Source organism: Phytophthora parasitica (assembly GCF_000247585.1).
Source record: "Phytophthora parasitica INRA-310 unplaced genomic scaffold supercont2.44, whole genome shotgun sequence".
NCBI lineage: Eukaryota > Oomycota > Peronosporomycetes > Peronosporales > Peronosporaceae > Phytophthora > Phytophthora nicotianae.
Window position 1 is genome coordinate 341721 of NW_008649030.1, and position 15833 is coordinate 357553.

General features: G+C 49.0%; 5 protein-coding genes across 5 annotated transcripts; 2 read left to right on the forward strand and 3 right to left on the reverse strand.

Annotated features, from left to right (window-relative positions):
- The first annotated feature begins 4 nt into the window (after positions 1 to 4).
- Positions 5 to 6927, forward strand: PPTG_15087 (hypothetical protein). The gene has a single exon (XM_008912101.1). It carries the CDS (start codon positions 79 to 81, stop codon positions 6868 to 6870), a length of 6792 nt encoding a protein of 2263 aa, XP_008910349.1. The 5' UTR covers positions 5 to 78; the 3' UTR covers positions 6871 to 6927.
- PPTG_15088 (hypothetical protein) lies at positions 5154 to 8484 on the reverse strand. Its single transcript, XM_008912102.1, has 2 exons — positions 7881 to 8484; positions 5154 to 7806 (listed from the first exon to the last, which is right to left on the reverse strand). The coding sequence occupies exons 1-2, from the start codon at positions 8417 to 8419 to the stop codon at positions 6948 to 6950; spliced, it is 1398 nt and encodes a 465-aa protein (XP_008910350.1). The 5' UTR covers positions 8420 to 8484; the 3' UTR covers positions 5154 to 6947.
- Positions 8485 to 8612: 128 nt separating this feature from the next.
- PPTG_15089 (hypothetical protein) lies at positions 8613 to 9619 on the forward strand (the record flags this gene model as incomplete). Its single annotated transcript, XM_008912103.1, has 1 exon — positions 8613 to 9619. A coding segment is annotated over one exon (940 nt), but the record flags the coding sequence as incomplete, so codon positions are not given.
- Positions 9523 to 11270, reverse strand: PPTG_15090 (hypothetical protein). The gene has a single exon (XM_008912104.1). The coding sequence runs from the start codon at positions 11225 to 11227 to the stop codon at positions 9620 to 9622; it is 1608 nt and encodes a 535-aa protein (XP_008910352.1). The 5' UTR covers positions 11228 to 11270; the 3' UTR covers positions 9523 to 9619.
- Positions 11271 to 14719: 3449 nt separating this feature from the next.
- On the reverse strand, positions 14720 to 15115 carry PPTG_23608 (hypothetical protein; the record flags this gene model as incomplete). The annotated part of the gene is made up of 2 exons (XM_008912105.1): positions 14720 to 14819; positions 15087 to 15115. 2 exons carry the CDS (start codon positions 15113 to 15115, stop codon positions 14720 to 14722), a joined length of 129 nt encoding a protein of 42 aa, XP_008910353.1.
- Between the last annotated feature and the right edge of the window lie 718 nt (positions 15116 to 15833).

Genomic DNA, 15833 nt, shown 5'->3' on the forward strand with positions numbered 1-15833 from the left:
AAATTCCGTAAACCGATTTCTTCTCAAGAGATTGCAGAGACGGATTCCAAGCTGCGGAACCAGTTGACGCGGTTTTTAATGTCGTCGCAGAAGAGCAAACACCACTCGAGACTGAAAGTCGTGACGTGGGTGATCTGTAGTATTATGGCCAAGACGTACGCGTTGCTACTGAGTGATGACAAGCTACCTGATGAGGACGTTGATGTAGAGAAGGAAAAGGCTGAAAGCGACAAGGAAGAGTGCGATTGCTGCTGCGTGGGCAAGGACTCGTGCACTTGTTCGTGCACTTGCAAGTGTCACGTTGAGAGTGATGAAGAAGACGAAGAAATGGATAAAGCTGAACCAGATGAGGAGACCAAGACGCCGGACGAGTTCCCTGTCATGCCGAGTGATCCATTCGCCACCAGGTTCGCAAAACTCAACAAAGAAGTGGACGTGACGCTAGAAGACGTGAAGAAGGAAGTCGAGAACTTTTTACAGACGCAGTCTAGTGACAGTCAGCCACAGACTGCGAAGGATGTGCTGCGGACTCTGTCGTCACTTGAAAAGCACTTGATCAGCAAGTTTACGGCGAAGAGTAATGCTATCTCATGGGCTGGACGACGGTCCGTACTCGAGCTGTTACCAGAGCTTTTGGACGACTCTGATGACAATGAAGCTAGTGCTGGCAAGTGGCTACTAAACCTTCTTCAGTCTTCGGAAACGAGTGCGAATTGCGCTGAATCATCGCACAGTATGAGCGAGAAACTTGACGACGTGCTGCCGTTTATTCGACAGTGCCGCGCTACGATCTCTTCGTCATCGAGTTTGTCTTCACTTTCCAGTGACAAGCAGCAGCAGTGGATAGCACGCCGACTTGCAGTAGAGCTTGGACGTGTTTATGAAGACAGCGGACTGCCCAGTGTCGAAGAGATGCTCAAGGTAGCGGACAATGGAGAAGAGGCTTCAGTGGTCAAGTACGCCGGCAGTCTGGACCTGAATCGTGACGATAGCAGCATTGAAGATACAGGTGAGTCAGTGCAAAAGGCCTTGACGGAGCAAGCGCTTGAAAAACTGCGCAAATGTCCGTTCTTGGTTGATGTATCGTTGTATATGGATTGGCAAGAGCGATATGCCCCGTTGTGTGGGCCTCTGCTCTCGTTTATCCGCGTGCATGAAATGATTCTACTTGATCATGCACCGTCCAGCAACTTTATGTTTGTATCGTGTTTGAACGGAGTGATACTGCGCGTCAATGAGAAGTCGACGCCGTCCGATCTGGAGCTGCTACTTACACGAGCCCAGCAAGAGAAAACCCGCGTATCTGCCAGTCAAGTGGCAGTCCACTTGGTGTCGATGCTGGTGACGTGCAAGGGCCAAGCGAACTTCCCCAAACAGCTCGTTCAAGCTCATCTACGTGCCTATTTGTCCAGTTTCGCCAAGGACAAAGACTACGTCAAGCGTTTAGTGCTGGACATTCTCATGGAGACACCAGTAGAGTTCGCAGACTTCGTGGTAGCGTTGCTACTTGGTGCTATTGGGTCGAGTGAGCGGGTAATTGCTGATCAAATCTGGAAGACTTGCACGAGTGACACTGAACGGAAAGCGCTTGTGTTTATCTCTAACAGGAGCTCATCGCCGTTGTGGTTGGACCAGACGGAGAACTGGTGTGCTATACGCGAGAATCTGACAGCTACGATCACCGAAGATGACGATTGTAGTGCTGATCCTGCTGAGATCAAGTGTGCGCTTTCAAGTGCTGCTGCCAACGCTGAAGATAGTGAGGTTGTTAGCGTCTTGGATACTGCCGAGTCAGACGTACCACGATTCTCCGTTGACCAAGAGATGGAGGATGTGTCCTTGATAGAGACCACTAACTCGAGTTCTTGTCGCTCGTTCATTGAAGATCTCCGGAAGAAGCAGTTTGGTGTTGGACTGGAGATCCAGGACGAAGCTACGACGTCGGTGCTGCTTATCCAGCAGCAACGTCTGGAGCGTGCACTTAAACGACTAAGTGATGAGCTGTACAGTGAGAGTACGCACTTCGTCCTGGAATTACTGCAGAACGCTGACGATAACACTTACGACGATGCGGTGGTTCCTCTGGGCGAGTTCACACTGACAAACGACAAGGAGATCGTCTTTTACAACAACGAACAGGGCTTTTCACCAGCCAATATCCAAGCGATTTGTGACGTGGGAGCGTCGACGAAGGCAGCGGTGGACTCAGAAGCGAGCATCGGCAAGAAGGGTATCGGCTTCAAGAGTGTTTTCAAGGTCTCGGACAACCCGCAGGTGCATTCGAACGGGTTTCATATCTGCTTCCACGCCAAGAACTCCAAGCACGGGACTGGAATGGGCTACATCTTGCCGTATTGGCTGGATGATACGACGCAGTGGAGGCAGCGTCGAGGCACGACGTTTGTGCTGCCTTTGAACGATGCGTCGGTGCAGAGAGTTGATGACATTTCCCAGTCTCTCATGGCGTTTGAGCCGTCTGTACTGCTCTTCCTTCGACGCATTCGAGAGCTTCGACTAGGTGATTCAGCGCGACAACAGACGCTTCACTTCCTCAAGAAGGAGACGAAGCTTCGAGCGAACTCTCAACTGGTTCAGTTGTATTCGCAAGTGAAGAGCGAGAACAGCGTGGAGATTAAGCAACAGAAGTGGCTGGTAGTCAAGGAGACGCTCGAGCCGCCCCAGTTGTTCAACCGAAGTCACACAACTGACATCGCGCTTGCGTTCCCCATAGAAGATTTCAACGCAGAAGACCGACCTCCACTGCAACAGGTTTTCTGCTACTTGCCGCTGCGGTCTTATGGTTTCCGCTTTATTCTTCAAGGAGACTTTGAAATCCCAAGTTCTCGAGAGGCGATCACGAACGGGAGTGACTGGAACGAGTGGCTGGTGTCCAAGTTCCCCAAGCTTATGCATGCTGCTGTAAGCAGCTACGTGTCAACTCTCCAAGATGCAGAGAGAATCGCTGCGATCTCACACTTGCTATCGTTATTACCGTTGGAGAACGAGGTACAGGCTCCTTTCCGGAGTATCATACCGGAGATTATGCGTGAGCTGCGTCAAGTCAAGTGGCTATCGTCTTCGTCGGGTGAACTGTACAAGCCAGCGGAGCTGATTGACTGCAGTGAACTCGCTGGAAGCAATACGAGTGACAGCACGGCCATGTTGGACGTACTAAGTGAAGACATCCTTGTATCGACGTTTAACAAGCGCTTCCTGCATCCTGCTCTCTCTCAAAGCATGTCGACGTCGATGAAAAACCAGTTGAGGATCGAGCAGCTTCACGCTTCTCACTTGATGCGAGTTCTATCGCTATCGACTGAAAAGAACGATATGGATTGGACAGTAAAAGTGTTGACACTCCTCGCGAAACTTTGGCGCAAAGATCGACACTCGAGCTTATTGCGCGAGGAATTACGATTGATCAAGTGCTTCCCACTGCAAAAGGACAGCGTGGATGGCTGTGTTAAGTGGGTTTCATTAGCTGATAGTCACGACTCGCTCTTTGTATCGGGAATCCGGGATGGTGACACAGCTAGATATGGCTATTCGTACGCGTTTTTCAGCGATCTTCACATTCTGGACGATACGGTTACAAAGGCAGTTAGCAAGAGCTCAAAGCTGCGTGCGTTCTTGTTGAACGATGTGGGAATTCACGTGATGGAAGACCACGAGTTGATTCGTCACCATGTTCTCCCCAAGATGGCAGTACTTCGCTCGCCCACTGAGACTAATGATAAGCCGGAAGTTGGTGCTGTGATTGAGTACGGGCGATTCCTAGCCTCTCACTTGGCAACGTGCAGAAACTGCTCGATGCACGCAGATGTGAAGGCCAATACGGTTTTTGCTACGAGCAGAGACCGCGTTGTTGCGATAGACAGCTGCAATTTGTTCGTCATTCTGTCATCGACCTACGGAGAAATGGCCGAGTTGGTTCAGTGGATTAAGTCAAAACTGGAGGTGTCCGATCAAGACGAGGACGCGCTTGCTATTGTATCTGGAGATTACTTTTCCGGCGCTGATAGTGGCGTGGATCCAGTGGATGAAGAGTGGCGGCGGTTGTTCGTGGATGTTTGCGAGTTGCCGATGCTTCTTGATGTTGCGAGTGTTGTGTCGGATGCACGTTCTCAAGCTGGAATGAAACAATTACTCGAGTGGCTTGAAGCTGAGGATGATGTTACAGTAAGGCGGAACATTTCGATGTGTCTAGCACAACACCTGGATAAGAACTGGAGAGTGATTGATGATAGCAGTGCCGATAGCAATGAAGATCAGGACGATGCTGTCGCTTGTTGGAGACAATATCGTTGGTTGGAAGGATCCGATGAGCAGTTCCACCGCTCGACTGATCTGTGGTTGTCAACTGAGACGGTCACGCGCTTGTTTACGCCTGCTATGGTTACGTTTAGCTCGATGATCTGGAAGAGCGAGGACTTCTCCAGACGTGTGCTTGGCATGAAATCCGTTGTGACAGTTGCTGATGTGCTTCCAGTTATCTCACGTCTCTCAGTAGATTCAACTTGTGCGTCTTCGCTGAATGCTGATCAAATGGTTCGCATGTACTTGTTCTTGTGGGAAGAAAGCCAAAAATCTGATGAATGCAGGGACGAAATCACAAATATGTTCACAAGACAAACGCTGATCTTCGTTGCAGCCAAGAGTGGGGATGATCATCATTTCATTGGCACGAAGAGTGCAGTGTGGTCATCTACTACGCACAATGGAGAGCTGGTTGTTTTGGAAACGCTATATCCTAAGACACTGTGCGAGTTCTTCACGGACGTTTGTGGTGTACAACGGAAGCCCTCCGTCTCCTTCTTGTGTGAAAAGATCATTGAACAGCAAGGTGGAGTTGAGAGTACTAAAGCTTGGAAAAAGAAGCTGCTTCCGTTTCTGTGTGCACTCTCCAAGAAGGTGAAGAAGCGGTCGCTATCAAAGGCGGAGACGAAGGAGATCAAGAAGACGTTGAAGTCAACGTCGTGGCTGCCAGTACGGAGCGTTAGCGGGTCTAGTTTTGATCTAGCATTCTGCAGCTCAAAGGATCGACCAGTCCACGCAACAACGGAGAACGAACGCAAGCTGCAGAAGTTGCTGCTGTCTCTCGCTAAAGAAACAGCTAGTGACGAAGATAAACAATGCAAGGACGAGGACATTAAGGTGGTCCAGCTTGAATCTCTTGCAGACGATGATGATCTGGACGCGCTGCTCAGTGTTGCCAAGATTTCAACAGTATATTCTCACCTTGAGACTCATGCTACCACGTGGAGTAAGGTACTCGCAAGCTTCACGAAGACTTTGCTGGACATGAAACGCAAGAAAAAGCTACTGAAGTTTAGTCAGCTCTTGATCAAATTCTGGGCTAGTGCCTTCTCTTTGGCTGACAAAGATGGATCGGAGTTCCAGCGGAGAGTACAGCACTTGAAAGTATTCCCAACGCTTGATAAAAACCAGTGGACGTCAGGTGCCGACATGTACATCAACGATCAAACGGAGTTGACCAAAGATGATCTGCAGTCTGGACAAGAACAACTCCAAGTGCTTGGACTGTTCCCTTGGAGCTACTTCGTATCGAATGACGATAACGAGGCGACACTTGTGCATAAGTTCCTCGTGGAGTTTTGTGGCATGAAGTCACTGAAAGAGAACTTGCAGTACGAAGTCAGTGTGCTTTGCACGAAGCATCCTGCGAGTGAGGCGCTCCACGAGAAGATTCACACTGCGTTCGCGTTGGCGCAGCGATTCCTGTTCCACAACCACCGGCACTTGTACGATCAACTGGAGAACGAGTCGATAGCGAAGTTGGCGAATGAGTTTCAATGTGTGCTGGTTGACGGACACGACGGCTTTCAGGTGGTGTATCGAGTCGGGAATTCCTTCAGTCTTCGTCGCGGTGTTGACGCACAGTCTCGTTGCTTCCTTGATGTATCGAAGAGTACATTGTACCTGCAGTCTGTGACGGGAGATGAAGAAACGAGTGCGCTCTCCTCGGTGTTGATGGAGCTTTGTCGGAAGCTCTTCGGTGTACAAGTAGCTTCCAACGTCGCCAACCTGCTGTATCTCAGCTTACTCCAACCCAACGCGGTAATGAGAGAACAATGGCTGGTGGAGACTCAACTGTTACCCCCGCTACCTGCAACTGAAGCCGACAAGCTGTGGATTCAAGTGGATAACGTCGATATCTCTACGTCTTCATCACTTGATACTTGTAGTCGCAAACGCGCTGTTGAAGACATGGAAGATGGCGAGATCGATACAGAGGAGGCTCCTGCGAAGAAGGTATACACTCAACCCCAGCAAAACTACCAAGGACCCCAGGATCTCTCATACCCGCCATTGCCACCGTCAAACTACGGTCATGGCAACTATGACATGCAGAGGCCAGCATACCCACCAGTTCCGGTTAACCGAGGCGTAGAACAAGCGCCGTATTACCCCCCACTGCCTCCGTCGTCTGGAATGCAGTCTATGTCACTGTCTAACACGATGACGAAGGAGGAAAGAGAAGCGATTGGTCGGTGGGGTGAGGAGTACGTGTTCAATCAGCTCAAGCAGCAGCACGCTGATAGTGAGTCGAGGAGGACTGTCGAGTGGGTGAACGAGAAGGAAGAGTCTGGTCTCCCGTACGACCTCACACTGTCGTCTGCAGGTAAAGTGGTGGAGTACATCGAGGTCAAATCGACACGTACCATGGAGAAGGGGGTGTTCGAGATCAGTATGAACGAGCTGGACCAGGCTGCCATCCACGGCTCCACGTACAGTATCTATCGTGTCTTCAACGCCGGTAATCCTGCATTATGTCGAGTGATCCGCATGAAGAACCCTGTGTCGTTAGTACGTCAACGTAAGATCCAGCTAGCACTCGTCATGCAATAACCTAGACATCAATAGAGTTCTGTATCTCAAAAACCAAGTTGCAAACCAATTATCGACCACCTTTCTCCAGTGTTCGCTTACTCCATCGTGTCCATGCCGCTAGCCCCTTCCACGATCATACGTTCCTCGCTCTGCTGGTTGTGCATGTTGATCCTTGAGCGTCGATCCTTGTCCTTCTGCAAGCGAGACTGGAATTTCGCACTCGTTACGAGCTCCACGTCCATGTAACGTAGTTGGGACGCGACCAGCACGAGCTTCTCCATCTCTTGTTGCAGTTTCTTGGTCGCCTCGCCCTGCACTTCATCGTGATATGCACCTCCGTCTTCATTCTCCAGCACGAAACGCACCATGGCCTTCTGCTTGTCGATGACGGCGTCCATCTGGCCGTTCGAGATCAGCGTCAACAGCATCTTCTCTGCAGCCACGGCATCGCTGCTAGCCATACCTGCCGCTGTGGCGATCTCCGTCAGCTCAATTGTAGCGTACGTGCGCTTCAGTTGAAGCAGTTTCCGCTGCTTAAAAGCCTGCACAACCTGCTTGACGAGACCGAAGTTTCCTTCCTGGATAAACAGATCTTCATGCTTCGTGACGACCTCCTGTACCGCGGCCAAGTCTTTTTCCACGACAAAAGCGTTGGCCAGATCTGCGTATGCTGTGCAGTGGTTCTCCACGTGACGCGTGACTACGAATGGCGTGTACTTGGGCAGTAAAACACTTTCACCCTTGAGAATAAGAGTCACCAGTAGCAGCTTCTTGTACGCCTCAATCACAAAGGCACTGAGCGAGACAGCGGGCGCTGTAATAGCGAGTTGAAAGAAGTCCATCGCGTCTTGATATCTCTTCTCGCCGAGGTACAGTAGTCCTCCATAGTACGCGTAACCCAAGAAGTCGACGGACGTGACGAGATGCGACTGCGAGTGGATCTCCACGAGCGATCTGACCATAAGATAACATAATAAATATGGTTAGAACTGTCTAGATCTCCTGTACATCTACAATTGGCTGCGTACTGGTCTAGAATCTCCATAGCTGCGAAATAACACTTGGAATGCAGACACAAATACAGAAATTGCGCGTGTAGAGGGATCAACACAGCGTTTCCTTGCTGATAAAAGCGCTGTAAGAAGCTCTTGAGCGGGAAAATGGTCTTGATGCTCTGCTGCATGTCCACAGCCAGCCGTGCGTACTGGTCACAGAGCACACTCAGTTTCTTGAGCTCTTTGGCGGCCACAGCGATGGGAATCTGGTGCAGAAGCTGTGCTGTCTGTTGCAGTAGCTTCGTGCGTGTTTCGTCCATCTCTTCTTGGTGACGCACATGCTCCAGCTTCGACGCCTTGGACGAGAGAAGCAGCAGGAAGCTAAGCGGAAGGTCAGAAAGCGTCTCGTGGTCTAGAATTTGGTCTAATTGAGCGATGGACGCCACACGAACGGCTGCTGTGAGCTCCTCGCCACTCAGCGCTTGAGCTAGCGTCATGTCCAGTGTCTTGCGGTCCATGGCGGCGCCATCCTCTAATAGCAACAGGATCGGCTGCAGTGGTCCTAACTCCATGGCTTCACCTTGAGTCTAAATCTTCTGATGCAGGTTGACGATGGATGTGGATATTTACGTAGAGTTGTGTGAATATGATGTTGGTGTAGTGTTTGATTAAGTAGTCATCAGATTGTGTATTTGATGTGGTGGAGATACTCGTGTAAGTACGTTACTAGTCAGCGTAAGTAGCCGGTTGCTTACTTCAGCTTCTGATGGCGGCGACGGTGGCGACTATGGCACCGGCGGTGCGAGAGCTGGTGGACCAGCCTCTTAAGGGTCTGGGAGAGCTCTACGAGAACTCGCTCAAGGCTATGCTGGTGTGCGGACTGGAGTTTTACTTATCTGCGTCGCTAGTGGCGTCGTTCTTCCAGTGCCCAGATGAGAGTGTGCAGGCCGAACAGGAACTGCAGACACTCTACACATTGGCCTGGGTACCCATGGCGTTTGCCACCATGCTTGTGTATGGTCCCAAGATCTCAAGCACGATCTTCCCGAATCCAGAACACTTTGAGCGCAATGTGCTGCGCTGCAAGATTCTCACGTGGCTCTACGCCTTCGCGTTTCTCGTCTGGGACCCCGACATGGTCATCAAGACAGGCCCGTCGCTCGGTGTATCGATTCTCTTTTGCGTGGCAGACGTTGGCCGCTTCGTTATGGATATGAAGCACTTGACGGACGTCGAGTATGATGAGAACGGCAACTCGTTCATCATTCACGACAAAGCACCGCATCAAGACCACGGACAGCAAAATTATCAGCAGATCCAGCAACATAACGAGCCTCAGGAGCGACAACCACCTCAGCAGCAACCACATAATCAGGAGGAAAGCTACACAGTTCATGTGGTAGGAGCAGCGCAGGAGGCTCCACAGAAACCGAGTCAAAACAGGCCAAACAGTCCCGCGAAGCTTGTGCAGAATTTACCGAGTCCAGTAGAACAGCAAGGGCCACCAGCACCACTGTTTGGAGCTACAAACAAAGCTGGTAGTCGGCGGCGACTGGGATCCCGCAAGGGCAAACGGGGTCAGAATTTAGCTCTGGATCAGTCTCCGTCGGCAATAAACAGCGAGTTTGTCGCGGTGTTGGATCCCAACGCGGAGAAGGAAGCCGCTGAGCTTATTGCCAAGAAATCCTTCACGTATGAGTTTTAATAAGCATCTCCTGCATTAGTTTAGAGGTACAGTAACCGTATAAGACACATTCATGACAGCAGCACAGTTAAGCTGCTCTGATAGATTCTCCTTGAGTCTCAACATGCCTTCGCAACCACGCGACGACATGATCAGCGCGACCCCGCCTAGCTGCTTCCATTGCTTCTCTAACACGCTCTGGTTCGTCGAATTGGTCGGGAAGGTGGCTTAAAAGCCATCTTACACTGGCCAGTTGGCCAGTATAAGCTGCTCGATCTAGTGCCCGCAGCGTACAGCCCTCGGTGCGTTTTGAGTATAAAAACTCCAGCAACCGCACATTGCCATTACGAGCAGCAGCGTTCATGGCATCTGTGGTGCACCCTTCTTCACGGTGTTCGTGCAACCACCTTACAACTGCCAGGTGACCGTTCTCTGCTGCGTGATCCATGGCTCGGGACGTGCAGCCCTCGGATCGGTTGTCATGTAAGAAGATCACCACGTCCAAATGACCACCTTTGGCTGCCAAGTCCATTGCATTTGGCGTACACCCAGCGTTTGAGTGTGTGTGTAACCAGCGTACAATTTCCAGATGACCATTACATGCTGCCAGATCCATCCCCTTTGCAGTACAGCCTTCAGAGCGATTAGCATGAAGCCATTGTACCACATCTAGATGCCCTCGAGCTGCAGCGCCGTCCATCGCTTCAGTAGTGCAGCTTTCCACATTATTGTCATGCAGCCATTGCAGTACTTTCATTTGTCCCCGAGAAGCTGCGTCATCCATAATGTTGACCTGTGAGAGCTGGAACACAGCACCATAGTGTTCATACAGCCACTCGAGCACCCCCAAATGTCCGTTCGCAGCGGCATGACGCACTCCAACGCTCGTACAGCCTTCTACCCTGTGATCATGTAGCCACTTCACAACTTCTAAATGTCCATTTGAAGCAGCGCCATTCATCGCAGCGGCAGTGCACCCTTCCGTCCTGTGTTCATGTAGCCACTTGACAACTTCCAGGTGTCCGTTCCGGGCCGCCAAGTCCATCGCCAGACGCGAGCAGCCCTCCTCTCGGTGCTCGTGGAGCCACTGCACTACGTTCAAGTGTCCGTTAGCAGCAGCTCGATCCATAGCATGGACTGTACACCCTTCTTCTCTATGGTGATGGAGCCAAATGACCACATCCAGGTGACCGAACTCCGCCGCACCTGTCATGGCGTCGTAGGTGCAGCCTTCCTCTCTATGATAGTGTAGCCACTGTACTACACTTAAATGCCCGTTGGCTGCTGCTCGGTCCATTGCCGCGGACGTGCAGCGCTCCGATCGGTTGTTATGAAGCCACTGGACGATATCTAGTTGTCCGAACTCCGCCGCAGTGATGAGTACGAAGACTGACACTCTCGCCTCAGGCCGGAACTGGTGTAGCCACTGGATAGCCGCCAAGTGGCCATGCTTGGCTGCCTTCCCCATGGCCTCGTCCACATTAATCTCTTGAGTTATTATTCCTCGACGCTCGTTCAGTGCCAACCGATCCAGCAAACGCACCGAGCCGTAGCGCGCTGCACGCATGATGGTCCACCGTGGTGACGGGTCTACATACGAGTTCACAGCCTCCACTACATGGGGCAATCCGCATAGCGCGGGATGTGCGCTGAGAACCACGCACACGCATGTCAACAACTCCTCTTGGGCAGCCATTTTCAATTATTGTGATCAGCGCCCCGAATGCCTAATCAGTTTGTAAATCGGTCGGCTTATTCTCTAATTAGAGATTTCAAATCCTTATTTAGCTTATCTGATCTTCTAGATGTATTTCTAAATTCCCATATCTATTTTAGACTCCGATATCATGCCAATAAAGAAAAACAGTGTTTTTCTGTTAACCCCAATTTATTTCCGTGCTTAGCAGACTGAACCATATGTTAAATAAATTGTTACTTTTACGTATTGTGTCTTTCTGTTATTTTGCCGAGGGCTTCATAGGAGAGAGAGCCTTAGATTTGAAACAAAAAAATACTTACGAATGAACTCATCAGCTTAATTGTGAATCGTGCGTATCAAAACTGAAACCAACGGCTTATTCCTGAATTATAAGACCTTAGGGATAAACTGAGCGGGTGGGTTTCCTATCCCTGACGCAGGGTAGATAGTGCAATGTTTATAAGAAAGTAAGCTATTCAAAGTCAGTCGATACATACTGAATTTTGCCTCTACCATCCACACTGGAGACTTGTAAAATTGCTTTGATAGATTAACTGGTTGGGAACCCAGGCAACTACGTATATTATTTTGAAGCTTAGATGTGAAACATAGTTGTGAGGTTACCAAAATTTATGAGCTTGGAAATATGAACGTAGTAGCATATATATAATTAGATTGAAAGTAGCTATTTCAAGTTTTCCTGTGCGCCCTTGGCTCAACATTGCGTTTTACTTGATGAGAAGAGCATCGCCTTAGTTGCTCTACTCTCGACACGGTGAAGATTGCGATTCTACGACTTCTCATCGAGCGGCTTTCTCCACATGCCGTTTGAGTACATATGGAGCGGTTCTATTACAGTTGAAGGAAGCAATGCCGCTGATTCAGCAATTGATTCGTTATGCATCCTCAAGACGTACACAAACCAGCTCAAGAGATGCACTGCTTGCGTTGAAACTATGATGAGCACACAATGCGCTATCGCATTTGGTTCTGCAATTCTTCTACTTGTAGTGAATCGGGCGATTCCTGTACGTATTGGCTCAAAGTTCTATCGTGTATATCAACGGACATACACTTCTATGAACATGGATTTCATAGTAGCCTTATCGGGTCGCCCCGGAAGCGCACACTGACTCATGGAATGAAATCATCTATAAAAACCATGATCTGTAGCTCGATGAAACCAGCTCAGATTCGGAATAAACTGGTAGACATATTCAATTTGACGGAAGACACAGTTCCTATACAGTGCGGACTTAGCGACACTACATCATTTACATTTGGATATTCTTTGGATGTAGATGGCAATCCTGTTCTAGGACGGGACGGATGAGGATCCATTTGTGCTTGCTATTTCCACGAAGAAATTTCTCCGGAACTTGGATAAAGATCCTGAAAATTTTGTTTTTCACATGGACGCTACCTTTAAGCTCACAAAAATCCGCTTTTCGTGTGTGGGGTGTCAGACAAAGCACGGGTATTTCATCCTGTGGCATTTTTCATTGTATCGCAGCGCAGAGAGGTTTAATACTCACAAGCCTTGTCGGCGATTGCAGCACAATTATGTTGGTTGTGGGTCGCCCGATGCGAATCAAGAATTTCATGGGTGACGCTGAAGACGCTTTGTTCAACGGTTTCTCGCGAGTTATTGCCACAACAATGGATTGCCCTTTTACGATGTGTATCTTTCATGTAATAAAAAAAATGTGAAGGACCGCCTGAAAAACTTACCGGAGCCTGCAGTGTATATGACTTACCGGTCGATCTACGAAATGCATTACAGCCGCAGTAAGGAGGAAGAATACGAGCGATTGAAAGCATCGTCTTTGTCTCGGTGGGAAGAATTCGGTGCTTTACAAAATTTCACAATATATTTTAAAGAGCAATGGCTGGACTCGCACTACAACAACTGGCAGTGCTTCCATACCTCTCCTCGAGATCCGAAAACCAGTATCCCTGCAGAAACTTTCAACAAACTGATAAAGAAGGACTACAGCTTAAGAGTTCGCCTAAAAATGGGAGAGCTTGTCCAGAAGCTGCTTTTGTTATGTAAACACCAGTCGATTACCAGTCCAGAATTTTCCATTTCAGCTCAACCTAGCAAAACGTTGGTTAGTCGTGCAAAACGATATTCAACTCGCCGATTTTACAATTCTCTGAGCGTCAATACAATGTACGCTTTCTACATGGAGAGTGAGACACATCACGGGATACTTTGATTTTGCGCAGTTTCAAAAGCGCTGTTGACTATGCGAAAGCAAAGGATAAAGGAAAAGTGAACAAGCGTAGAATGGAGCGGGGGGAGCAGCCTACTTCTGGATGGGTAGTGGATAACACGGCTAAACGTTGTCCGTAAAGAGCTTGTTACAAGTATGCATACTGTGTTCACCTTCTTGCTGCGATGAAGACGCGGAATATGAGCATCAATGGTTGGAAAAATGCGAAGGTTTGCGCACCGAGGTGACAGGAACGCTGATTCGAATCTTATCACCACTCCATTAAACATTGAAACTGGCGATGCAGTTCAAGAAACCAGAGTGCTCGCGTCGGTTGAGGAATTCGAGGAGGAAAAGGCAGTAGGGGAGCTCGCAGTTACGGGGTGTAGAGGACGGCGATTCAACCAGGGTGTTCAAGGAGGTTGTGGAGCTCAACATGGAAGACGTATTTGTAATAGTATATCAGATTCTTCTTATGCAGGGTTTCCAGAAACTACAGATGTGGGAGCAGACCACTCTTTGTAGGAGACGCTCTTTCTTTTGTATAAACTAAACAAATTTCTTTTAAACCAAACAACGTGAACTTTTCTAGTGACACTAGATTAATTATGCCATTGATAATAATTCTTCTTCTCTTTTTAAATGGCGTCACGTTGAATTGTCATGTTCTCTTCTATACAAAAAAATAGGTTTTTATCGACGCAAATCCATTTGTGATGAAGATATGAAAAATTTACATTTTGAATTGACTTAAGGAAGCATAGTAAAACATAAAAATATTCTCCTTGAGATTCTTAAACAACCTCACATGAGCGATACTTGCATTGCGCTTCTTTGATCTTCTCCTTGTACATGCTCCTCAAGCACTCTTCTCTGCAAACTCTGGATTTTCTTGCATCAAGGTGCTCACGAAAGATTCAATCTCATCTTTTAGTTGATGCTGGTGCAACACACGTTCATCCATTCGACAGTACGCTTCAAGTACACGAGTCCATGCCGTATCCAAATTTTTACGGTTTCCCGTGTTGGCTTGATTTACGTATAAGTAAGAGGCCAGTTTGTCCTTACGGAGTATTAACACAAATCCGTCTATAATGCCCCACTGCTTCAACAGGGGGGGGCTTGTGTGTAGCCCAACAAGACGGAGTGGTATATCGGTGGGATGACATAAACAATATTCCCCGGTCGCTGTATTACGATCACAGTATCTTCGTGTTCTACCATTCTGTTGAAAGCGTCGAAATCACTCTTGAAAAAGAATTGCTTAGCTGCATTAAAACTCTTGCACACGACCCAAATCTTGATAAACACGGCGGGATATATGAGAGAATTCTTCCATGGTCGACATGGCCTGGACTTTCACGACTTCCTGCCTGTAACCAACACTCTTTGTGGAATAGATAGCCGTGAGCTAAATCGAAGCTAAATGCGTCATTATAATGTTTAACTTCCCAGTCGTATTGGCCCGGCATGCATGCTTCAACTTTTTTCGCGTTTCCATAACCTTCCTATGTATATAAGAAGATACATCTTTCGTCTTCATGGCTTGGTACAAATGCTCGGTAGTAAGTCCTCGATCAACCTGAAGAGGATGTTCAGTGTTTGTTGCCTCATAGAAGCTGAATCCACCCTCCACATACAGATCGCTAGAAGCTTCTAGCTTATTCATGATACTACTGCGGTTGTAGCGAACACGACCAATCTCTCAGTTCAAAATCATAGTATTTAACTCGGCATATTAATCTAATTATCTAAATAAAAGAATTATATAAAAAACATGTTAGCCACAACATAATAAAAAATTGCGGTGATAACTACCTTAACTGCGACCTCTCTGCTTCGTACGTACGACGTTCTCTTGCTAAGGGGCCTTGGGCTTGATATAATCTGTGTCTAGCGACCGGCGGGCGGCGTCGAAGGTCTGTTGAACGCTGCGGTAGCTCCAAGTGCTCAATTTAACGCTTGCGCAGGTGTAAACCCTTGTAATGGGATCCAGAGTATCTATACGGGCGGCGAGGAGCTGACGACGGCAGCGGGCAACCATACCACCCCGACGAAGTACATAGGACCCCTCAGGGCAGCTGCGCGACGGCTCAGGATCCTCACGACAGGCTGGAGCAGAAGATTAACGGGGGTAGGACGCCAGAGATCCCGCCTGCTGGACGAATGAAGGCCTCTCTCTCTTTTCTGCCGACTCGAGGACAGAACGACGGCGGGACTAGCGACTTCAGACTCAGGTGTGAGTCCCCACGAACGAACGGACGGAGAGGTGGACGGAACGAGCGGACAGACGAACGAACGGACGGACTAGGACTCGGACACGCCGGTGTACGAGTACTGGGTCAGTTGGACGGACGGAAGGCGGACAAGGACGAGCAGGAGGCAAC

Excerpts from the sequence above, each read along its gene's own strand:
- PPTG_15087 (XM_008912101.1), top strand. The coding sequence starts at position 79 with ATGTCGTCGCAGAAGAGCAAACACCACTCGAGACTGAAAGTCGTGACG.
- PPTG_15090 (XM_008912104.1), bottom strand. The coding sequence starts at position 11,227 with ATGGCTGCCCAAGAGGAGTTGTTGACATGCGTGTGCGTGGTTCTCAGC.
- PPTG_15088 (XM_008912102.1), bottom strand. The coding sequence starts at position 8,419 with ATGGAGTTAGGACCACTGCAGCCGATCCTGTTGCTATTAGAGGATGGC. Across the intron at positions 7,807-7,880 it reads GCTATGGAGATTCTAGACCA|ATCGCTCGTGGAGATCCACT; the intron begins GTACGCAGCCAA and ends TCTTATGGTCAG.